The 24,189-nt window shown below is 42.7% G+C and overlaps 2 protein-coding genes across 8 annotated transcripts in view; both read left to right on the top strand.

The window, feature by feature from the left end:
* TUBGCP5 (tubulin gamma complex associated protein 5) overlaps nucleotides 1-3,291 on the top strand; it is a 27,448-nt gene extending 24,157 nt beyond the window's left edge. Inside the window, exons 23-24 of one of the 2 annotated variants that reach the window (XM_030469234.1) lie at nucleotides 649-749; nucleotides 1,691-3,291. In XM_030469234.1, the coding sequence (XP_030325094.1) occupies nucleotides 649-749; nucleotides 1,691-1,737 (148 nt within the window). In that variant the 3' untranslated portion in view covers nucleotides 1,738-3,291. The remainder of the gene's footprint in view (nucleotides 1-648; nucleotides 750-1,690) is intronic. The other variant, XM_030469235.1, reaches the window with a different exon arrangement.
* A 7,206-nt stretch (nucleotides 3,292-10,497) lies between these two features.
* The window catches only part of CYFIP1 (cytoplasmic FMR1 interacting protein 1), a 76,309-nt gene continuing 62,617 nt past the window's right edge, over nucleotides 10,498-24,189 (top strand). For 2 of the 6 annotated variants that reach the window (XM_030469028.1, XM_030469025.1), the window contains exon 1: nucleotides 10,532-10,665. The gene's annotated coding sequence lies outside the window, so the exon portion shown is untranslated. The other 4 variants (XM_030469027.1, XM_030469026.1, XM_030469029.1 and 1 more) reach the window with 3 other exon arrangements.

Consider the following 24,189-nt stretch of genomic DNA (forward strand, 5'->3'; position numbering starts at 1 on the left):
CCACTCTCTGGTGGCATTAGGAAGTTGCTGTTTTTTGAATTCTTTTCCAGTTTGAAGTGTCAGAAATAATTTGTGAAGGCTCTTGACAAAGACTAAAACTCAGATATGTAGTTACATGCTCTTGGATGAGGCAGGAGTAAGTCATAGCTGATATCGTGTCATCTGTATCCTCTTGGGAGGGGGAAAAAGAAAAGGAGTGACTGCTGTGAACTACATCTCCCATCTCTGTTGAGCACTAGCTGGAATTCAAGGGTTGGCTGATAGTAAAGCAGTGTGGGTGTCCCTGTTTCATTTGGCAGTGTAGGTTTACCCCAAGGAGCTCTGAAGCAATATGGACCAGGAATGGCTGTGTTGAAATACAGCAATGTAGGAGCAATGGTTGTCAATTGAAAGCACACGGTTCTTCACAGTTACTGCAGGGATTTCTAAGATGATGAGGAAGTTACCAACACCACTGTGACAGTGTTCAGACACTGCTTTCAAAATTGCCTTTGTTTTCTAGAAGTGGAATACACAGGTGTAACTGAAATATTCTAAGTTGAAGACAGAATGCTATGCAAAGAGAACTTTTCTCATTTACTGTAAAGTTTTGGCCATCTTTTGGAGTGGCTCATCTGTTAAGCATTCCTCTGTTGAACTGTTCCATAGGATGGAGTCCATAGAGAAGATGGAATCTGATTTTAAAAACTGCCACATGTTTCTCGTAACTGTTCTCAACAAAGCTGTCTGTCGAGGCTCTTTTCCTCACTGTAAGTACATAAAGCTTGTCATACAACCTGTATTTACACATGGGGTGTGCTAGGAACATATTTACATTTTAATCTGTTCTAGTGTTTCTCAGTACACCTTAAAGAATCTCATTTTGTGACTTACTCACAGAGGGACAGAAATTAACTTCATTATTTTTTAGACTATTTCTGCCATCTTGGGTTTTATGATGGCTTCCTTCAGTTTACCTGCTTTCTTGATGAGGGCATGCTGATGTAGCCAAAGGAATGACAAGCAGTTTTCTAAACCAGTGAATGAAATTTCAGTTCTGTAGGGCACAGAAGAGCATTATTTTTGTTGCTGGATGACAGCTGTGATACATCCTGAAAGGATAAAGTTTTTGTACTATGGTGCCTCAGCTGTAACTGCACCAAGCTCTTGGCTCTGCTCTTGTTGGAACTTAACTTCCTGCATAGCAAAAATGTCAGAAGAGTGCTTCTCTGCATGTAGCCCAATATTAGCTTAAATTGCCAGTCAGTGCCAGTCTGAGCTAGGGGGGCATCTGCTGGATGGGGTTAGCTGCAATGCAGGTACATATTCTAATGTATCTAATAAACAGATAATATCTGACATCACTGCTACTCAGTCTACAAGAGCTTGTCTTTAAGAATGGCCTACTGCATATAACAACCCCCCCCCCCCGAGTTTATTCATTGTTAATCTACAGCAGTTTGTATTTAAAACAATTTCTTAGCAGTTCTTGCCACCTGAAGTAACTAGTGGATAACTGATGATGAAAGGGGTGAAAGACTGTCTAAACTGTCAGAGATGCATAAAAAGCCTTGCAGTCTTCAATCCTGAAGTGTTACACTTTAGAAAACAGTTATCTGCCTTTTAAACTAGTGGATTTAATATTGCAATAAATATTAGCAAACTGCTGCCAATGCAAATATTAATTACTTTTTAATGGTTTTGTTCACAGTGGAATCTTTAGCTTTGTCACTGATGGCTGGCATGGAACAAAGTTAACACCTGAATCCATTGAATTACTGAAGAACTTCAATTCATTGAATCACTAAAGAACTGGAAGCAGCATTTGTATTGAAATTCCTATGTTAAAAAGCTGCAAGCATTTTACACTCCAGCTTGAAATGTGTATAGCTAAATTCCACTGAGGGTTTGGAGCTGTGTAAAATATTTTAAAATGTAAATAATGTACAGGTATTTATGTGTATTAGTTGTGGCAGTATTTTTCTCTGTACATACGTGTGTCAACATCAGATAACATTGTACAGTGTGAAATTCATCCTGTGTAAACAATATTATGTGAAAATACATAAAATTCACTTCATGCTCTAAAAAGGATTTATTTTTTTAAGATGAATAATCACTGATTGCTTTTTGCATTAACTTTGCAGCTGTGCAAATGTCACAGGGCAGTGTGGAGTGATGGGACTTAATTATTATTCAAAAGCTTAGTTGAGTTTATTTGGCCTTTTTTCCTTTGAATTCATCTTTCTTAATGGTTCTTGAAAACCCTTTGGGGACAGTTGTGACTTGCAATAAACTGATGTAAAAAAATGCAAGACTATAAAAATGGGCTACTGCAAGCCATAAAATACCAGTACTTTTTATGTTAAGTGATCAAATGATTACTAATTTCTAGGTAAGTCTTTGTCAGTTTAAATAGGATCAAGGTTAGGATGTGTAATATATGTAACTACTAGGTTGTTGAGATGTTTCAGAGGTGATCCAATATGACTTGACCTTTTTTCTCCTTCTAAGCCTTTTGCAAACAAACCTCATATCTAATAGCTCTTGTAAATCAAACAATTATTGCAATACAGAAGAGTACATTTCTAGAGAAGTAAACATGGAACATGTTCTGCACAGGATGACTTACCCTGTCTCTTCCCTGTGGAAGTTTCTCTGTAGTTCTGGCATCAGTACACCTGCATTTAGAAAGAGAAAATCAGTCATAGCCATCTACCTCTTTATTTGACTAAATAAATTATTTGCTGAGTGGAATTTCACTGTTGTCTGTGTTTCTGCTGAAATCTATTTGGCAGCTGAAGTCTGAGGGCTGTTTCTGCAAGGTAAATGAAGTGTATTACTACCAACTGTGAGACTCTGTGGTTTGCATTAGAAAACTATTTTTTTTTTAGCTGTGAACTTTTAATGTCTGGATATGTAAGTGAATTGTATGTGTAAGTGGGTTCTTGTTTGAACAGTTTATCTCTGAAGGCTCTTCAAGTTATAGCCATAAAATGTTTTCAGGAAAAAGAATTTTTTTAAAAGAGTAACACTGGGAAATGTTCTGCTGCCCTCCAACATGTTCTTTTTCTGTGTGACCAGAGGTTTTGTCTTAGGTAATGTGATGTTTCTATTATCCTCTACTACCCCGTGACATGCTTTTCAAAGGGGATGGTTTTTGTGGTAGGTAGACTCAGACTAACATAAATACTATGTACTTCCTATTTACAGTGATTGTTTATCATTGGAGATTCCATGTTACTTATTGCATGCAGAGAAAGTGCATGCTCTTTATTAACTGTTTCATGCTCACTCAGAGTAAAACTGAATAGCATAATCAGAGTTTGAAAAGACATATTTGTACTAGGAAGTACTGGTTCATTACTTGGTAATGTATGTATGTCTTGCATTCTGTGCTTTTAAAAATCTAGCCAGTGATTGCCATATTTCTCCATTCCGTATGGTTGTTACCATACAGTGCTTTTCATAGACAGACTTATCTTGGATATTATGAGCTGGATCTGAGGGGAAAAAACCCCACTTAAATCCTTCATGCTGACGAAACAAAAATTCCTAGTAAACAATTTTACAGATTTTACTTATTTTTATAAAAATATTTTTTTCCTTCTTTTGGGACCCCGTGCAAGTGAAAGAATTTGCCATTTCACCCAGTTTCCTATTTGGGAATTAACCTTGCATTCTGCAGAGTCTTCTGTGCACTTAGGAGGTGGATAATGCCTACACACCATTCTTCAGCCAGCTTCCAGTATGTGTTTGCCTGTCACAAAAGCACAGTGGAAAATTGAGCTGTGTCAGTGCTGGCCAATTCCAGTCACAGACGGGGTCCCTGCTTAGCTTTTTGTGTCTCAGCGATACTCAGCTGAAAAACTGTCTTGAATGAGGCTGCCTTGTGGCATCCATTTCTCTTTCTTTAGAACCACAGAAAAATAAGTTGCTTTTTGTGTGGTGTTCATGGGGTTTGGTGGTGGGTTTGTTTGTTTTGCTTTTAATGTGCATGCCCTGTCATGTCCCCAGGACCTTTTCATCATTGCTCTGGCAGTGGTCATAATGTCTATTTACCTGTTGGGGGGCGGGGGATAGAAAGGCTTGCAGTGAGGTTTGGGGTATTTTAGCTTTTTATTTGATGATATTCCTTGTCACATTTCCTGATTTCTTTGCTGAGCAGTGTTGTTACTTGGGATTCTCTCCTGGGTCTGCTCCTTTTTGCCGTTTTTTGACCCTGTTTTCAAATCCCTATTCTTACCAGTATACCTGAATTTATTTGAATCTTAACTTTTGGGCACTCTTACTCTTTGGTGGAGGAGACCTACCACTTGAGTGTGCTTGACTTGCACTTGAGGAGTTTCAAGTAAGCTGTTGCAGAGATGTTAGAAAAACAAAGCCCGATTTATTGCATGCATGTGTAGATTTAAGGGGATTCTGTTGTTGGATATTGTTATCTAAATTCATTGTTATCTAAATTCATTCAAATTATCAAGTTTAGCTAAAGGAGAGCAGAAAAATTACCCAGCAAACCATGTAGAAACTGAGCTTTCTAAGGGGAGTATCTCCTAATTTTAAGCCCACTAGGTGGCAGGGTTTTGTGGTTTTTCTGTGTTAGTCTTCCTGAGCTCATGGCTATTGGTTTCATAAGGTCAAAAGGCTAATCTGTACGAAAAATTAAAAAAGACATGCATTTTCCCCTAAATATGTCTGATCTAAAAAGCATAAAATAAGAGATACTTATTTTATAGTTTAAAATAACCATTCTTGATTATGGAAAAGAGTTCTTAATGAATTATATTGAAGGGGAAGAAACAATCTGGTTTATAATCACAGCCAGATTATTTTGTTCTTAGAGAATTTGAAACTAGATAGAGGAAAAAAAGATCTATTTAGATTAAGGTCTCGGCCATATTCCTCTCTTTTATGCTGAGGCACACCTTTGCTAAACCTGCTTGGGTTTTTCAAACATTAAAATAACTATTTAAATGATGTACACAAGGGAGAAGTGAATGGCTTTAAAAAGCAACACTGATACAGGTGGAACAGCATGGATTTGGGTGCTTAAAAGTAAGGGTTTGGTTAGGTGCTATTAGAGAAGGTTGTAATACCATCAGATGTTATGTCTGATGTCTAAAATTCTTTGATGTCTGAAATTCTTTGAAGAACACACTGCATTACTGCATGCTGTGGCAGTTTTGTCTGTGCTTCTTCTCTGCCTTTGTATGTTCTCCAACTTCTGTCTGTTCTGTCTCATAAAGTTGCACCATGGAAGCCCTTATCCATCTAGGCTCAGTATTTTTCTTCCTTCTTTTCTTTCCTGTGGGCTCCTATGATATCTTGGACATTTTTCAGCACAGGTGTAGTAAATTCTCTAATCCTTTCTTTGCTGTTTAGTTTTAATAACTCCTAATTAACCACTACCTCTTTGAGGATTTCTGCTTGTGTCAGGCTATTGATACCAAAAAAGTTAGCACCCAGTTTTTGATTGTGTGGTCTCCATGGTAGTGTAGATTAAAGAGCATCCCAAAATCATTGGCTGTTTAAAGATATAAAAAAAATTCCTCTGACATGCTTTTTAATATTATTAACTGTACAGATTTATAATTTTTTTCCATCTTTTCTCTTATACTCTTTTTCATGCTTACAGAAAAACCTTTCCAAGCTGATAAAATTCATATTTATTGGTTTGTGCAGTGGCTTTTTGCTGTGCTGTACATTTATTGCTGTGGGAAGGCTTTTGGAGATCACAGATCTTGATTCTGTAGGACCTGTAAGAGCTGTTGGTCTTGGGGTCTAGATAGATGAAGAAGTTACCAGTGTTAAAGGGGTAGGACTGTGGTGAAGAATGTGGTATGAGTTGCCTAAGATATGTGCCCTGGTTTCTGTACTGATGTCTTGCATAAGCAAAATGAAGGTAATTTTTAATAGAATCAGGAAGGGATTTGATGCTTGTTCAGACCTGTCAGGGAGTTTGTGGGTAGAATCCGGCACGGTCGGCAGCGCAGCATTGCAGCTTTCTTGGAAAGCAAAGTGAGGGGACAGGGGCCTGTTTGACAGAGTTAAATCCCCCTGAATTAGCAACAGAGCGTTTGTCTAGCATTGCAGGGATCTGGAAAGCAGAACTAGGAGTTGACTAGATCAATGTGTTCAGCACTGGGAGGGAAATTGGAACCAGAGAGCTGCACATGTCATCGTCTGCTAATGGGTATTTATGAATGTGCAGCATGCGTGCCATGGTCAGCTGTGCCCTTGGCAGCGTGTGTGCTCTCAGGGGTAGGAATTTGGCTGTTCCTGGACTCAGAGGTAGGTGTGGGTGACCAAATGACTCTACATTTACCTAAGGCATATTTACCTTAGAAGCAGAGTCCTGGCTGTAGCATTGGTAAGAGTTTCATCTTAGGTAGCTGACAAGGCTTCCTGCAATTAAATGAAGCTTTCTTCCATTTGCTGACCTGGCTGCCCATTGAGAGCTCTGAGACAGCTGCTGCTCTGTGCTCTGCATCTTCTGCTTAAAATCCCCCAGGGGCCAAGCCCTTTGCATAGATGGCTATCTCCCCCTGAGAGCTGAAAAAATGAGTTTGCTCCATGTAGTGTGGAAGCATTCAGTCCTTCTGTGTAGCCTTGCTTTCCTTTAAACCATTTGCCATGTCTGTGAAACCTGTGCTGGCTTCTGTGAAAATTCTTGTCCAGTCCTTTGGAGTATGGACAGGTGGCTGTTGTGCTGCCAGAGGTTGGATTTAATTTCTTATCTGATTCATAGACAATTACTTATTTTCTTTCTTCATAGTTTTGCATTGTGTTCTTGGGGTGACTGCAGCCATTACCCATCATGGCTTCATAAATACCTTTCTGTGTCAGGTCATGACAAGTTTCCTGTGTTGCCTTACCTTCTTTCTGGGGATGACAAGATTTCTGTGGAATCAGCAGGTAAAACCCCCCCAAACATTAATAGCTGTGTGTGCTACTAACCTTAATTGCTAAAATGTCTGAGTGGAAAGGTGCAAGAACAGAGAGTACATCAGCATCTTAGAGTAGACACTGTGGCAGGACCACAAGATTCCTGTTGAAGCTCTCTCTGATTGCTGTGGAATGGAATTACGTGGATTGCTGTGGGCTCACAGTGGGAGACTGACTTTCTTTTCACTTCAAATAAATATTAAAAAGGCCAAAGAAAGAAAGAAAAAATAAAACAAATGTAGCTGAAATTCAGGAAGTAGACTTGTCTGTGGGTAACATAATGCCTTGAATAAAGGCTTTATCTAGTCCTCAAACAATTGGATTAAGCTTGGTACTACCATAATACCTGATGTTCATCTGGTAAAAGTATAGGGTACTCAAGTTACCAGAAGCATGATACATTTAATGTTGGATATGCCAATAAAGATTTTTGGCAGGCATGAGTTAAATTGCAGGTGTAAATAAATACCACCCAAGAAAGGGCTGTTTGAGATCCTAAGTCTAACTACTGGCCTCATGAAAACCACACCTGTGTTCCCACGGATAGGAGATCATTTACTGGCTTGATCAGCAGTATGTAGGTACATTTATCTTTAGCTAGGCCTGCATTCAGTGTGGCAAGGAGAAGCAGGTCATGGAGATGTGATGAACCTCTTTAACCAAATACTGTCTGCAGACCATGAATTGTACAGAATGGGAAAGATCAGGGAGCTGAGGGAGTAACACAGAATTTGAACAGGCAGCTGGACTGATGATGTGGACTCTTAAAACAGGTTTGATAAACATGCCTCATTTAGCATGAGAATATAGACATCCAGGTGGTAACATGTGATTGTCATCTTAATTCCAATATCAAATAAAAAAGTAGTGCCAGTCTTGACTAGCTGCATATCATCAGTTATCATCAATCTTTTTTTATCTGACCTTATCAGTAGCTATAAACTCGAGTATGGGAATGTTGATAAAGAGCAGATTGCTCCAGCAGTGGGGAAGTAGCTCCTTCGCCCACTCATTTATTTCAGAAGGAGCTCAGCAAGGCCTGGGGCAGCAGCCAACCCTTAGGATGAGCTGTTACTGCCAGGACAGCTTTGTGCCAGCTGGCAGCATCCTCCTTCCATGCAAAGCAGCTGCTCCTGGCACAGCGTGGCTTTCAGCAGGTATGGGAGCTGTGGTGGCAATCTCACACAGGGGCACTACAAAGCCCCACCTGTCCGGGAGCAAGCTGCTGTTGCTGGGATATCCTTGGGAGCTTTTGGCTTGGAGCAAGTTCCCTCTCCTTGCTGCTCCACCGTGGCTTGGTAGCAGAGGTCTTGCTGCTGAGCTGGACCAAGCAGCTACGTTAAGGCTGCTCTGAATTGGCACTCACCCAGGACAAGGAAGCAAAGCCAATCCTGCCTTACAGAGGGGAGTTATTCTTTACTTTAGCAAGGTCTCTGTCACAGAGGGGAGTTATTCTTTACTTTAGCAAGGTCTCTGTCACAGACAGAGTTTGTGGAAAAGAGCACAGGATGGATTGCACTGAACAGTATCAGCTGTCGATTTAGAAACCGAAGCATCCAGCTGTGGTTGTGTTTTACAGTGTTGACTGGCTGGGTTTAGAAACTGGGCTGATAAGAAGCCCATCGGCAGGATGGTGAGGGAAAGGGCACAGCAGCAAGGATGGGGGAACCTAACCTTGGAGAAGCAAAGGGTAGTGCATAAGAAACCCCCTTAAGTGTCCTCTAGAGGTTGCTCCTGTTGCCTTTTTCGCATTCGAAATGCCACCATTCATCAACACCAAAGTAGAAAAGAACAAGAATGGAAGACACCTCCCACTTTCACTTGTCTTTCACATAAGAAGGCTGAAGTTAATTCATTTGATCTATGTGCTTGAAATTCTTCTGACTATGTACAAACAGGAGAATCAGCAGCCACATCCTAGGAAATTATTGTTTCCTAAAAAAAGATGATATTTCAGCACTGGGAAAAACATGACTGTGAAAATGTGTCTGTGATATGATGAAATTGTAACAATAACATTTTTTAATGATGCATAACATCTCCACAAGTTGTGAGAATTCTTGATGATATGGAATGGGTGGGATAATTGGATTATAGGGTACTTGAAATACTGAGAATTAGGGAGTTTAGCAATTTATTCCAACTTTTGAAAGGCTTTTATTTTTTGTAGATGCTATTACAAAATGGCTATTTAGGGGAACTGAATAGAGTGGAAGCTTGTTTGGGAAAAAAAACCAACCAACAATAGATGAAGTGAAGGACTAATTACTCTGTTCTCAGCATAAAAATCAGTAGTAGCACAGTGTCCTATTAACAGCTGTTGAAAACAGAGACCTAAAATATCTTGCTAGAGCAAGATGATGATTAGAGAGGATTTTCAAGAGTAAATAAATTTTTGGATGCAACTTAAAGCGATCAAATACAACCAAATATGCTTTGAAGATGATTTGTTTGGAAGGTCCCATGCTCTCAGCTGTTGCCCATACATTGTGAGTTACATTTGCCATAAAGGAGTGGATGGAAAGAACCATCTTGATGAACTTTAGTGTAAGAGATGTGGCAGCTTCATACTGTGATGCAGCATTGAGTTCATTAGAACTTGAAATGGGAGAACATGATATGAAAAAAAAGAAGCAAAATTTAAAATGAACAAGCACATGTGTGTATTTTGTGTTTTTTACAGAAAAGTGAAAGTGGGAGGTTGTCCTCCATTCTTGTTCTTTTCTATTTTAGTGTTGATGAATGGTGGCATTTTGGATGAGAAAAAGGCAACAGGAGCAACTCTAGAGGACATTTAAGGGGGTTTCTTATGCACTACCCTTTGCTTCTCCAAGGTTAGGTTCCCCCATCCTTGCTGCTGTGCCCTTTCCCTCGCCATCCTGCCGAAATTGTGAAGTGGAAAAAAGTTAATGCCGATCTCACAGAATCATATAATCATCCAGGTTGGAAAGAACCTCTGAGATCAGACTCCAACCCTTGATCCTCTACCACCGTGGTTCCCAGACCTGAGTGCCAGTGAGTGCCACATCAGTCTCTTCTTAAAAACCTCAGGGATGGAGAATCCACCACCTCTCTGGGCACCCCATTCCATCTCGGGAGGTCCTGGGGCTCCGTTTTTTTTGTTTTTTTTTTCTGTGGTGGGGAAGCAGGGGGCTCCCAGGGTGGTGCCGGGGGCACCCGGACCCCTCTTGGGCTGGGTGGGTTTGTCGGTCATTTTGCAAAAAATCTAACTTTAGCTGGTTGTAGGCAAGTACGGCCGGGGGGAGCGGTCGTCCGACAAATATATTTATCTTCTGGTGTACAGAATTCCCTGTGTGCATGGCACGGAAAAGGTGGCTTGCATCCAAAGCAGAGAGGCGGCTCAGGCCGAGTTAGCTGAGGGGGCAGGCAGCCCCGGGAGGGCTCCGGGCAACCCAGGAGAAGAAGGAGGAGGAGGAGCCGGAGCTTGCCTAGGGGGGGCGGGGAGGGGCGGCAGGTTTGGGATGAGGCGGGAAGAGGAGGAGGAGCTGGAGAGGCAGGAAGGGTGTTTCCCTGCGCAGCTCCCGGTTGAAGTGACTCAGGCAGGAAACTCCCCGCCAGGCGCGGCCCAGGAGCGGAGCCGCCGGCCCGACGCGACCCTCGGCGGCGTCGGACGGGCCGGGTCGAGTCGAGTCGAGCGGAGCGCCCTGGGCGGGCGGACGGACAGACGGGGCCCTTCTCGCCGCCGGGCAGTGCCGTTCCCGGGAAGCCGGCGAAGAGCGGGTGAGCAGCGCTTCCCCGGGCCCGGGAGCGGCCTGCCCGCGGGGTGGGGGCCGGACCTGCGGCGGCCACTCCGCCGCTTCGGCTGTGGCTTCACCCCCCTCTTCCCTTCACGGACGCTTTGCCGAAGCGCCGGACGGTTCCGCGCCCCCTCCGCGCCCCTCTCGCTAGCGACTGGGAGCACGGTACGCTTATTTTGCTGCTATTTATATCCCTTGCCCAGTTTTGGGGGCTCCCCCGGGGCTGCTTCCCTCGCAGCAGGCTGCCGCCGACCGCGATGCGGGGTCCGTCCCCCCCGTCCCCGGCGCGGGGGTGCGGGACTCCTGCGGGGCTGCGGGCTTGGGAGGTGCCCGGTACCGCCGCGGGGGATCCCGCAGCTCGGGCGGAACCGGGACCCGGGGTTCCAGGCGTAGTTTCCTAGGGGCAGCTGTGTCTGGACGGCGGGAAAGGGCAGCCCGGTCTTGTGAGACGGCAGCGGGCAGGTGGCCGCTCCCTCCTCAGACGGGCCCCACCAGAGAGTGAAGTCTCAGGGGTAGTTATTAAAAAAGCTAATTTATAGCCTCTTTTCCGGGTGTGGGGTCTGAATTGTTCTCTCTCACGCGAAACCCGTGTGTCTGTAAGGCTTGAGGCGGTACGAGTTCTGCTTCTTACCCTGTCTGGGAGCGGGTTAGGTGGAAGAATGCAAAGGTAAAAAAGAGCTATGGAAGCTTGTCCGGGTTTTCAGATGGAGGAGGTGATCTGGTGTTTGTCTAAGGACGTGCAGCGTAATTTCCTCACGGGGAAGTTGGGTTTTATCCAGCTAAAACAATTACACTGTGGTGAGAGCAGCAATGTGAGTACAAAACTCGCCGAATGGACGCTCTGGTTCCCTGACCCTCTCGGACCTGTCGGTGGCAAGCGAGGAGATGAGGACAGACACACGCTTCATCTGTGGTAGCACTCTAGTGCTCCTCTAGCAGCTCTGCTAATCGTCTGTGCCTCTCAGGAGACTCCCAGTGCCTAGATATTTATTCCTGAGCTGTTTGATGACAGGTTTGAGTAGCATTTAGACATGTAAATGGTTGTTTGTGCCAGGGAGGCTGCTAGGAGGAAGTTGTCTTTGTGGGATGCAGCCAGTCTGCCTGAAGAGGTGGCTGGAAGCACACATTAGAGGGGGAGGAAAAGCTGTCTGGAGGAATTTCTGTTTAATTAGAAGGTCAAACCATGCCTTGCTGTAAACTGTGGGAAATAGAAAGTTTAGGCTAATGAGCATCTCCAGTCCTTATTGCATTCCAGTTACTTATTTGGTGCAGCTATTACAATTAATTTACTGAGCAGGTACACACACACTGTTGCTGGCTAGTGTGTTTTTCAAAGTGGAGCTTTTAATAATACTGTAATGTACTTCTGTGATGTCTGGATTATGTTTATATTAATTTCACTTGAACACACGGGTTTATGCTCAGACTATCTCTGAGCTAAATGCTTGAAAACACGTTCGTAGTCCTCCAGTGTTTTGGTTCTTGGCTTTATCCAAACCCTACTTCTACCTTTTTAAAACTCCTTTTCTTTTTGAACAAGGAGCTCCTCCTGATTTAATGTAAAAGGCTCTCAAAGTGTTCCCAGACAACTGGTCTGTGAAGTCTGGCTGGTGTAGGCAGCCAGTGCCTCTGTAGCTGCCAGGAAGGAGGAGGAGGAATTCGGAAGCAGCCTGTACAGCACTGGGTACAGTGGGAAGGCTTAGTCCCAGTATCAAGGCTTTCTCAGCTTGTCTTCTAAGAAATGTACAATGCACAGTAGCTTTTCTCTGCAGTAGCTTAGATTATCTTTTATTACTTTTTTTTAAACATTGTGTTTGATAGAATTTCTCAGTTGTACCCTGTGGCTTTTGGATTGCCATACCTAATATATTTATTTACCTAAGAAGCCTCTCAAAGTCTTAGGAAAATAAACAGCACAACTCCTTCCTTCCCCCAACTGCCCTTCTGAAGATGAGTAAGACTTTGTTTTTTTTGATTTACAGACCTTGGCTTTGATTATTCCTGATGTTGAGAGTGGGGTAGTGGTTGAGATGTGTGAACAGTGTTATCTTAAAGCTTCTCACTTAACAGATACCACAATATTTAAACTTAAGTGAAGGTGGATTACTGAAGCTGTTTAAAAAATCATCTATGTTATAAGAAAGGCAATGTTTCACAAACAGCTCAGGTTTTTCAGTTCTTGACTTCTAAGTGTGTGACTTAAAAAGCTGGTAGTCCTTTCGTGATGATATGCAGTATCCAAAGTGTTAATTAGCAAGATTCTTGCTGCTTCAGTTAGCCTTATGTGGAAATTTGCCCCTGGGCTTGAACCCACAAATTCTCCTGACCCATTATACAGACTTGAAAGTGTAATTACATAGTTAACAGTTATCTGTTCTAGCTACCTATTTTATATTTAAAGTTTGTCTGGTATACTCAAGTTTTGGTTAATGCCTTGTTTATTCATTCTGTGAGAAAGGTACCTTGGAAGCTGGCTTGTTCCTGAAGGCAGGTTTCACAATCTTGTCATAACTCTCTTCTCAGATTTATCCAGTTTTTATTTTTCATTTTGTCTCTCAAAGATTTCCAAGGTATTCAGGCTGAGGCAGAAGCTTCAGGGCAGTTGGACTGGATTTGTCAAGTCTGAACAAAAAGTCCCCACAACACTCCTTTTCTTGGATTCAGTTTGAATTAATCTGAAAGCTGTTAGGGTTGCTTGCAATGCTATACAAGAGAGAATTAATTTTAGCAGAATTTCCACACACATTTACATGTACAGCAAGACATTGTCATTTTGCAGTCATTGCCCTGCCTTTTGGGGCAAGTTCTTCATGTGGTTCCTTTGCTGTACCAACAAGTAAAATAAACTTTAATGTTGGGTGGAGTGTTACACCATTGTGAAGCAGAAAGCCAGCCATATGAGTGACTGAACTTCTCTTGAAATGGTGACTATGTGAGTTTCTGAATGCTGATTGTTTATATATATTTTAAATAGCCGTAGTTACTTTGACAAGCCCAAATTTAATAAGTAATTACTCTTAAACCAAATGCAGTGCTTGTTTATCTGGGAGTGCTGAAGGATCTTGACACAAACCAAGCGTGAATGGCCAGTGAGCCACATGAATGGGGAGTGAGGTGGTTCCTTTACAGTCCCGAGCTTCCCTTTGGCCATAGGATCTGGGTTGGATTAGGCAGAGAGGGAGAAGTAAATAGGAACAGATTTGGAAACTATTGATGTTTAGAAGATATACTTTGTAACAGGTGGCCTCCACAGGCATTATTCTTGCAGGGCATTCTGTTAGTTTTGGCTTCACTGCTGTTTGAAAATGTAACAGAAGTCACCTCTCTTTGTCCCTCTTGTGTGTGTGCTTGTGTGCAGCTCTTACACAGAAGCCTGAAAGAAGGACATTTCAGAATTGTGAATTATGACTCTATACCTACAAAAACCTGCTGGTAGCTTATTAATGGTACTTATTTCAAGCTATGGGCATCAGTTTAGGAGTCTTTGCTATACATCTGCCCTTAGAAGATGGCTTCTGTAGGGCTCATGGGTGCACAAAATTTATTTTTGTTTTGGATATGTGAAACAAAGTCCAACCATAGAAAATGGTTGAGTGCAAGCAGATTTTATTTGACAATTGACACAGGCAAAAAAAAATGTAGAAAAGAGGTAGAGAGGAAAAGAAGATATAAGAGAGAGAAAAGAATGAGTAAGAAAATGGTAAGAAAGAACAAGAGAGAAGAGAGGAGAAATAAAGGGTAAGAGTGGGAAAAATGAGAGAGAGAAGGCTATTCATTTTAAAATTGCTCTTTTGAGACAGCTGCAAATCAGTGAGGTCAGACACACATGCACTTTGCTGTGTAATGCTGATAACTGAGTGTGTGTATTGATTTGTTTGGTTTAAGCATAATTCCATTAATCCACACCACCTGCTTTTCTAGTGGCAAAATTAATGAATGATGCATGGAATAGACTTACAACAGGAAGACAGAGGGTGCAAAATAGCAGATAATCTTTCTATCTCTTGGCACCAAAAATGTGGTAACATCTTTTGAGTAGCTCCTTATCTCTTGTAAACACCCACAAAAAACCCTGAAGCTTGTTTTCTTCGTAGAACTTACAAGATTTTCTCTGTCATTATGTACTGTTTGTTCTCTACCTCTATTATGCCTGTAAACATATGTGTGCAGTGTGGAAAAAAAAAAAAATCCTGTTTTCAGATGGTTTAGTGTTTGTTGGGGTTTTTTTGTTGTTTTTTGGGGGGTGAGGGGAAGTGGCAGTCTTGGGCTTCAAACTGTAAAAAGTAGGCTTGTGGTAAAGGTGGGATACGTAACATAAAGGTGGCACAAATAATTGTCAGGTGCATCTCATTAGAAACCTCCCTCCCCTCAGGCTGACTGTCAGCAAGTGAATGTGTAGCTGTGCAGCTTTTCTTGAGAAAGACCCTTGTGGGATGGGTGATTTAAAGTTGTGAGCAGATCTGTCTGGAGGTGCTGAGCATGAGGAGGGAGCCCATCTCTCTCAGGCCTTCCTGTCTGGGAGGTGGTGGCCCCTGATCCCAGGGACAGCTGGAAGCAACACTTGTGCCCTACTGCCATGTCCCTTCACCACGTCTTTAGTAGCTGTTTCGTTCTGCCAGACCTCTGCTCCTGCTGGCAGGGACCCCAATGGGACATCAGTCTCATGGACTGCTGAGGCACTGAGCTCTCAGGGTGGAAGTGCTTTGGTAAGCTGGATGAGCTGCCTGCTGGGCACTCACTCCCTCTGTGGGTCTTACCCACCTGTGGTCTGTCGGGTGTGGATTTGCAGCCCTCCAAGTAGTGCTGTGAGGTCCCCATTTAAAACTCTTCTCAATAACCAGAGAGAAGGAAAGGTGAACACAGTGGTCCTTCAGCTGAGTGGCTGCGTGTGTGTTGCTTGGGGTGTGTGCTCTGGCATAGGCACAGATTAAAATTCATGTCCTCCACAAGAGGAGAGGTTCTACCTGCTAACTTTTATTAAAGCTTTTTAATTTCAAGTAATTGGGGAACAACGTGAGGAAGTGATGCCTCTGTTCTTGCTTTTGTTGGAGGTAAATGCCAGGACAGCAGCTGTCTTGTGAACCTTCCCCTGGTTTCTGGGTCTTCCTGGTTTACAAAGCAGTTATTCATGGAGTGAAATTGCATGCTTTCTCCATGCTTGGACCAGATATTAGGAGATTTTCTCAGTTTAATGGGATGTCTCTCACCAAGCCTGTCACAGGGCTGGTTTCTGCAGGTCTGCTCTTAAGGAATACTTGTCAGGAGATAGTAGACTGACCAAGCAACTTTTTAAAACCAAGAATTACTCATTTGGAGCAAAAAATGCTGTTCCCCCTTCCTTCCATCAAAAGGCATCTTAAAACTTCAGTGTGTAGCCTTATGCTTATTAAGTGACGATCTCTACCAGTTATTAGCAGGACTGAGTCTCAGTAATGTTGTCATGAATGAACATAATACTAGGTAAAAGGAAAAGACTGAATGGTGCTTTTGATTATTAGAAACAAATACTGAGATTTGCAAAACCAGCACTGTGGTTTTGTGCTGGGATGCAAGTCTTGAGAGCTGATGAGTCTAAATGGTGATTCTACCTCTGTAAATGGTACCTGGAGCTTTCAGAGGTCTTTACCTTTATGCACTACAGGTACACAAGAGATTTGTTTCCAAAGTCTAGATAAGAAATACAGTGTTGCTGTGTTGTCATTTTAAAATATCGGAATCCTGGTAGGGACACAAACACTTTGTTGGCAGGCAATAAAAATGCTGTAGACCTGAACTTGATTTATAGTTGTCTTTCAGTAAAGTTCTTATTATTTTAAGTGAATTCACTGACCCATTAAATCAATAAGGAGACTGCACCAAAGTATGCATTCTGAACGTAAAGTTTAGGTAAACTGTCATGTGACATTGCTTAAGATGGATGTGGGTGCTTTTGTCAGGTTATGCCAGAAGTAAAGCTTTTGGTGACTTCTCACTGAAATTGGATATTTTCATGTATTGTATAAAATGTTACAGATGATGAGCTCATTTAGAGGAAGGAGAAATCTTACAATAGTAAGTTATTTGCTTCAATAGTAAGTTACTTGCTTATTTCTGTTTTCCACCCTGCCCTCTAGTAATTCCTTAATTTTTTTAAAGAACATTACATTTAAAACTCTTGTCTGTTTCTCCCTGTCCTCCCTGAAATGCATGTGGTGGCACATTTTTTAACAGCTTTCAAAGCCTTTTTTCTTTTTTATTTTTTTAAGATAACTGTGATTTTTCAAAATTGTACATTACTTTTGTACAGTGTTGGATATTATATGCAAAAGATATTTTTAAGGATGAATAGCATCAGTTTGCCTAATGTATCTTTCAACTTATTTTTCAGATAAAGGAGCGAGCAATTTTTTTTTTTTCCATGAATGAAAATTGAGAGAGTTGTACTGCTGATTTTAGTAAGTATTTTCAGGTAGCAGTGGAAATGTCGCTGTGCAGCCTCTGTTATAAGAACTAATTTTTATTGAAGCGTTTTTTAAACTTAAAAGAAGGCAGTGCTAAAGCCAGAGCTTCAGCTCCAGGCTTGGTTTGGGGAAACCTGCTGGATATCAAGAATATCTGTCATGTCATGGGGCAGACGTGCTGCAAGATGGAGCTGGGATGCATCCTGCAGTGGCACTGTGGAAGGGAGACTTTGGGGCCTGCCTCGACGTGGGCAGCTGTCCCCTGCAATGGCTTGTGACCCCCCTGCAGGTGTGGGGTGAGACTGATTTTGGAGCAACCCTGTCTGGAAATGGGCTCAAGAGGAGAGTGTTCTCTCTCCTGAGAAAACAATGTTTTCTTTTTTCTTTTTTTTTTTTGGGTCTTGTGAAATGAAAGTACAGCTCAAGAACTTGTTTGCTTAAATAAACAGTTTATCTAAGGCTGGGGGGTTGTGTTTGTTGCCTAAATTAAAATCTAAAGACTCCAGACTAATGACTTGATTTCTGTGGCTCATCTTCCTCACCTCTAATAGCAGGCTGGGTCTCAGCCCACCATCTACTGCTCCTTTGGGCACATGCACACAGGTGTGCCCTTCGTGGTTTAAGTAACAGTGGTCCCTCCAGGCCAAATACAAAGGACAAACAGCCAAACCTGTGTTGAACAGGTACGAACACGAGGAATTTGTGTTGGTGTCTTTCTGCAGGATGAACAGTGCTGTGCCTGGGCAATGCCAGGCTGACCCCATGTGCACATGGATTCTCCTTTCTGGGGTAGTTACTGCTCTTGCTGCTTCTTTCTTCATTCTTTGCAGAGTTCTTACACTGGGAGCCTTTTTGTGAAGAGCTTTTCAAAACCATTGAAGATGCCATAAGCACTGTGCTTCACAGTTTAGCTTCTGTGCTAAGCTTACACCGTGCAGCATAGTTTCCTAACATGCTCAGGCAGCAGCAGGAAGAATTAGAAATGGAAGAATGGAAGAAATGCATATTGAGGACAGCTGCAGGAGATAGCAGCAGCCCAGCAAGATGGCCAAAGTGGCAAAACAAGGTTAAACACCAGGGGAGGGAAAGAGTAAACTGTGTGAGAGTTGAAAAAGAGAAGGGGATGGAGCTGGCCAAGATGCAATAAGAAAAAAAGAACTGGAAGTTGGAGGGCAAGCAAAATCTAAGTTGCAGTTCACTTAACTCAGATATGTATTATCAGTTAGTGTTAATGGGGTGAGGCAAGTAAGAGTAGCAAAACACCCTAACCTAGAGTGAGGCAACATTTAAATCTTTAACTCTAGCCTGGAGAGGCCAGATATTGCAGAGGGTTTTTTAAAAGATACGTAAGTTTAGAATTAATAATTTTTATGTGTTCACTCGGAATCCTAACTCAGCTCTGTAAGAACTGGCAAATGGATACAAGTCCCCTCAGCCATATATCTCTACCAATAGCGGATTTTAAAATATTATATTGGTGACATATATTGGATCTTGGGCTTCGGGCTTAGGTATGCAGCTAAACCAAACCAAGAAAAACCCCTCTATGAAATGTTGTCACAGAAATGCCATTGCAGAGGGGGTTGTGTGCTGCAGACGAAGCTGCACCAGCAGGCCCACTCTCCTTGTTCACATGGGTGGGATGCCTTTGGAGCAAACTTAACAGCATCAAGCTTCTCCCATATCATCTTCATGGATTCTCAAGTAAAATGAGTGGGGATGAGTAGGGTCAGTTTCCCCTGTTTGAAGTGTGTGTGTGTGTGTGTGTTGCATTGCCCTTGAGATTCCTGCTTGGGGATAGCAGTTGATCCTACATTTTATCATCAGGAAATTGCATCTCTACTCCAAAGCTTCAAGATTTGCAAAGATACAATAGATGGATGGTACAAGCCAGGCTGCCCATTGAAGTACTCTGTGATTGCTTGCTGTGTTGTCCACTCCAAGTGCTGCTTCTGTAGAATTAATATGTGCCTATCCATGTGCTTCTTCTGGCTGCCAGCACAGCAAGCAGAAAGAAATCCACTTCTGTGCTAATTTGCCAACAAGAACATAGTGACTCCAGCCTCATGCTATAATATGTGAGTGCTTGAGTTACATCACATTCCCTAATTGTGGGAGAGTTTTCTTACTGAGTTTTCATACAAAGGGGGTTGCTGGTAGACATGTCCCTGGTGGCAGGCATCAGGGGCTCTGATTCTGTCCTATCGTGATTCACCATTCACATATAGGCTTCGCCTAAAGAGCCTGAGAGTTCCCATTTCATAGAATCATAGAACTGGCTGGGTTGGAAGGGACCTCAGAGATCATCAAGTCCAGCCCTTGAAGCACCGTTGCGGTTGCTAGACTATGGCACTGAGTGCCACATCCAGTCTCTTTTTAAATATCTCCAGGGATGGAGAATCCACTACTTCCTGGGCAGCCCATTCCAATGCCTGAACCTGTTGTGATGCTAGCAGAGTATCAGACCTTTCCATCATTGGAAATGTGCTTGAATTCATCCAGGACATTGGGAGGGAATGCCCATAGTTACTTGACAAGTGTGACTGATTGTCATCTGAGTGCTGGTGGTCAATGTGTCAGAGCCATTTCAGCTACCTGACAGCATCGTTAGCAGTGGTGTCCTCCTGACCTTGATTATCTTGTGGGAGGGAGGAACAGTACTGACTCATGAAAGGATGGCTTTTAGGTTGTATTAATAGTGCTGCTGCTTACTGAAGTGCCTGGTGCTCCAGAGAATTTGGATTTTGAGGTAGTGAGGTTGGTGTATCATCGAGCACTCGAACCTTGACTGCATGGGCATTGCATAGGTATGGCTTGTATAAAGAGATGGAAATTGCTTGCTGTGATAATCTCTGCAGGGGACAGGAGCTGGGCTGGTGGCACTGCAGGCAACTTTGAGTAGAATGCATGAAAAACTCACACATCACTGAACACAAAGTGCTTTTAGTTTGGGAAGTTGAGGTTTTCTGAAAAAAAAAAAACCAAAAAAAAACCCCACCTTTCTGTGCGTCAGCCTTATGATTTCCTCCAAATCTGTGTCTGCCCTCACGAGGTTATTTCCACCCCTGTGCCTCTCCAACAGCAGGGCAGAGCAGTTGATGTGAGCCACACCAGCCTGTAGGAGCCTAATAATAAGTTATTTGTTTCCATCATGTGGCCATTCTTCTGGGACTTGCCGTGGTGCTGAGATGGGATAATTCAGTGCCAGAATTTTTGTTTTCCCTTTTGCACCTATTGAGCCTATTTATTCCAGTCACAGATGTATTTTTGAAAGCCTAACAGTCTGTCAAATCTGCTGCACAAAGGACTGTCAGCTGCTGTTTGCTCTCTCCAGTCTTTTACTTTAATCAAGCAGGCCAGTAAGTGATGTGAAAAGCATTTTTCTTTGCTCCTTCAGCTTATGCAAATCTGTTGCTTAGGAACGAAAAGGAGCTCCAGTCCCAAAAGGAACATCTTATGCCGATCCCCTTGGCAAAAAGGCAGATTGTGCCATCCAGAGCATGGAAAAAGAGTGTTCAAAGGGAGGAGATCCAGTGCCTTGCTATTCTCTGAAACACTTTTGTTATCGGTCTGTTAAAATATTTTCTACCCAGTCTGAATTGATAGGTGTGCAGTTGGACAGCTGGGGCTCATGAAATATAATTAAAAATAGAACTAAAAGGGAGTTTTTGAGAAGAGATCTTGGAGGTCTGGAAGAGAAGTATTTTAGTAATGGCTGTTCTGGTTTTGGAAGAGAAAACCCCATTCCTTTTGATAGCCCTTGCTTTCACAAGAGTCTTTTATGATCAGAGTTTTACCGTTTAACTTGAGTAGGAACATTACTATAAGAAATGGCCTCCAGGAAAGCTGGTGAGGGACTTCTTAGGATGTCAGGTGGTCATAGGATTAGGGGGAATGGTTTCAAACTAGAGGAGGGTAGATTTAGATTAGATGTTAGGAAGAAGCTCTTCACCAAGAGGGTGGTGAGACACTGGAACAGGTTGCCCAGAGAGGTGGTGGAAGCCCCATCCCTGGAAGTTTTTAAGACCAGGCTGGACAGGGCTCTGAGTGATCTGATCTAGTGGGAGGTGTCCCTGCCCATGGCAGGGGAGTTGGAACTGGATGATATTAAAAGTCCCTTCCAACCCTAAAAATTCAATGATTACACAGCATATTGAATCAAATTTCCTTAATAGAAAAATGATGTAATTGACTTTCTACTAGGCAGTAGCACAAGGGAACAGAATAAACCTGAAAATGTTGTGTTGCTACAGGGAAGGGTTAAAACTTCTGCTGTGCAGGCCAAGCCTATTCCTGTGGGAAACTTGTCATTGGTTCCCGTGGAGTTCACTGAGACTGGTCACATATACACTAGTTCTGCAGGCTATTCACTGATTTAAAAATTTGTGTCTATTTTAATTTCTATGCATGGACTGTAGAATGCCTTTGCTCCTCTTTTTTGAAGGATATGCTTCTCTTCCCACTCCTTAGCTGTTGCACATAGGATTTTTCTGATTTTCATCATAATATTCTGTCCTGTAGATTAAGCTTCGATTTATTCATTTATGCCTGTTTAAAAGGGCAAAACAACTCCTGTGGATACATAATTTATGGATTATATGGCAATTGTAATCTTCAATATTCATGCCAGGCTTGATATTTTGTTTTAATTTAGGATTCAGAGATGCTTTTGCAGATGGAGGAAAGAAGAGAGGCAGAGTCAAGGGAAGTGTTGTTTAAAGTGCAGACAGACTTCCTCTTTGTCTTATTTTGAGCCTGGGAACATGTACAAGCACTTGGAGGTCAAATGCATCTATTTAAAAGCAAAATGAAAAAATGTGTCCAGTGGACTGAAAAAAGTCAGGGCCATCCCTTCCTAACACTTGTTTTCAGTCAAGTTAAACAGTGCTCTAATCTGTGAAGTCATAAAATATCCTAAATTTTCTGTAGCCAGCAGTTTTTTGTTAGTTGTTTAAACTCCACCTAAATTATCTCACTCTTTGGCATGATCATTCTCTGATCTTTTTGGTTAATCATTTTTTTCCACTTACAGTTTTCAGCATTTGAGATCTGTTTGGGTTACGTGGAGCGTGGTCTTACCAAAACCAATTCCCTCACTGTCTCCAGATATCTCTGCTTTCTTGGGCTGTATTCCCAAGCTAACGTTTGCATGTGTTTTATTTGTGTTGGATGTATGCTGGTTTCCAGAGCTGACATTGTAGTGGGTGCAGCTGCAGCCATCTCTCTGCAGCAGGAGCTGGGGTGTGCTGCAGCATCTCTTCTTGCTCCACTTCTGCAGTTGCAATGCAGTGTTGCTCTACATCCTGCTGTAACTTCTCTTGCAGTGGAGAAAGAGAGAAAAGCTGTGCTGGGGTGGGTCAGGCTTTACTCATCCCAGCTCCGAGCCTGGGGTGAGGCCCCTGGTTGCAGTCCAGATACTGCTGATCCAGCATTTTGTCACCCAGGGCCCCAAACTTCCCTCTCCAGCAGTGGGAACTCACCATGCAGTTATGGTGGCCAGGGGAGGAGATGTTTTCCCTGAACTGTTTCAGGCTGTTTCAAGTGTAACTGCATTTTGGATGGACTCATGCTTCTTTTAAACTTCATGTTTTCTTGGCACTCATGGTTAAATATAAGCTTTCAAGAATTTCTTAATTTTGTGGGCTGGTTTTTTTTTTGGTGTTTTTGTTTGTTTGTTGTTTTTTTTTGAGATGTGTATTGAACATGCTGGTTTCCACGAGTGGTGTAGTAAACCTTGTGGTCTGACTTGTATGGTTTGTAAAAATGAAGAGTTTATGTTAATTTCAGTGCTCGACTTTCTGTTATGCACCTATAGTCTAAATTACGACTGTTTCAAGCTTTGTTCCAGGAAAAGCACTTGCACTGTCTGTGTGAAGTTGGTTTCTTGCCTTTCCCTCCATACCCTGTTGCTTTTCCTTAATTACAGAGGAAGATTATCCAGTGCTGTTAATTTTCTGACTATTCTCACCCTGAGATTCACCATGTCACAGCTCTTTGCCCATTTAGCTCTTCTGGCCTGCCTGGCCAAGCTTATCTGGAAGTGGTGGCGTGTGCTTTTGGGGCAGGTGGCTGCTCTGAGGATGCCCCTCAGAGGGGTTGGTTCTGCTGTTGCTGCTATGGGGACAGCTTGGGCACCTTGGCAGTTCAATCAGGAGGAAATGGGACATTTCAGCACTCATTTTCAGGGTCCATCCAGAAAGTGGGATGAACGAGTGGAGGAAAGTGATTTTATCCATCACTTTTTCATCACTTTTCTACCACTATTAGCTTGCTGTAGCCCTTCATGCCAGAGCAGCTTAAGGACCTGACTGAACTCATCTGAGGAAAGATGCTCAGATGCTCTTAGACCATTGGAAGCATTCTGGTAGTTAAGCTGAAAAAAACTCAGCAGATCCTTTATTATCTCTTGCATGCTTTTTTTAAAAAAAAAATTTTTCTTTTTTTATTGGAGTTCAGTGATAAAAGGAAATCACTGTACAAGAGCAGCTGAGCTGTTGGTTAAATGAGAGAAGCCTTTGCTCACCTTATCAGTTCCAGTGCCCTGTGCAGTGAGATTGGCTGCTGCACCTCCACTTGTAACATCAGTGCTGGGGAGGGTTCCTTCTCCACAGCGTTTCCTGCTCACTCCTCACATCTTTCCCTTGCTCTGCTGTCACCTAAGCCTTTTTTTCATTTTTCTCATTTTCCATGGAAGTTTCCCTTCCAGGGCACAGGGTGGTAGCAATAGATTTAGTTTTGTCTGTCACCTGATCTTTCCAGTATGGCAAAAGATGTGCTGTAAGAAGCTGACAAAAAAACCCACCTGGAAAATATCAAGGTGTAGCGGGAAGAGCCTTTCTTGCTCATGAGTCTCGATGAGCTGCTGGCCTCTCCATCGCCTCGCACCAGAGTGAGCTCTGCTCTGTGGGTGTGTGTCCCACCTTTATTGGCCCCCTGATCTTGCTCATGCCCAATAGGGGCCTGTCCTAATCAGGCATAGGTGGACTCACACCCACTCTTTGGCAACTCGAGGCACCTGGTTTATCTTGTTTCTCTACACCTGGGTTATCTTGTTTCTCTACATTTCC

The sequence above is a fragment of the Calypte anna genome, chromosome 1, assembly GCF_003957555.1.
Source record: "Calypte anna isolate BGI_N300 chromosome 1, bCalAnn1_v1.p, whole genome shotgun sequence".
In the NCBI taxonomy this organism is placed as follows: Eukaryota; Metazoa; Chordata; class Aves; order Apodiformes; family Trochilidae; genus Calypte; species Calypte anna.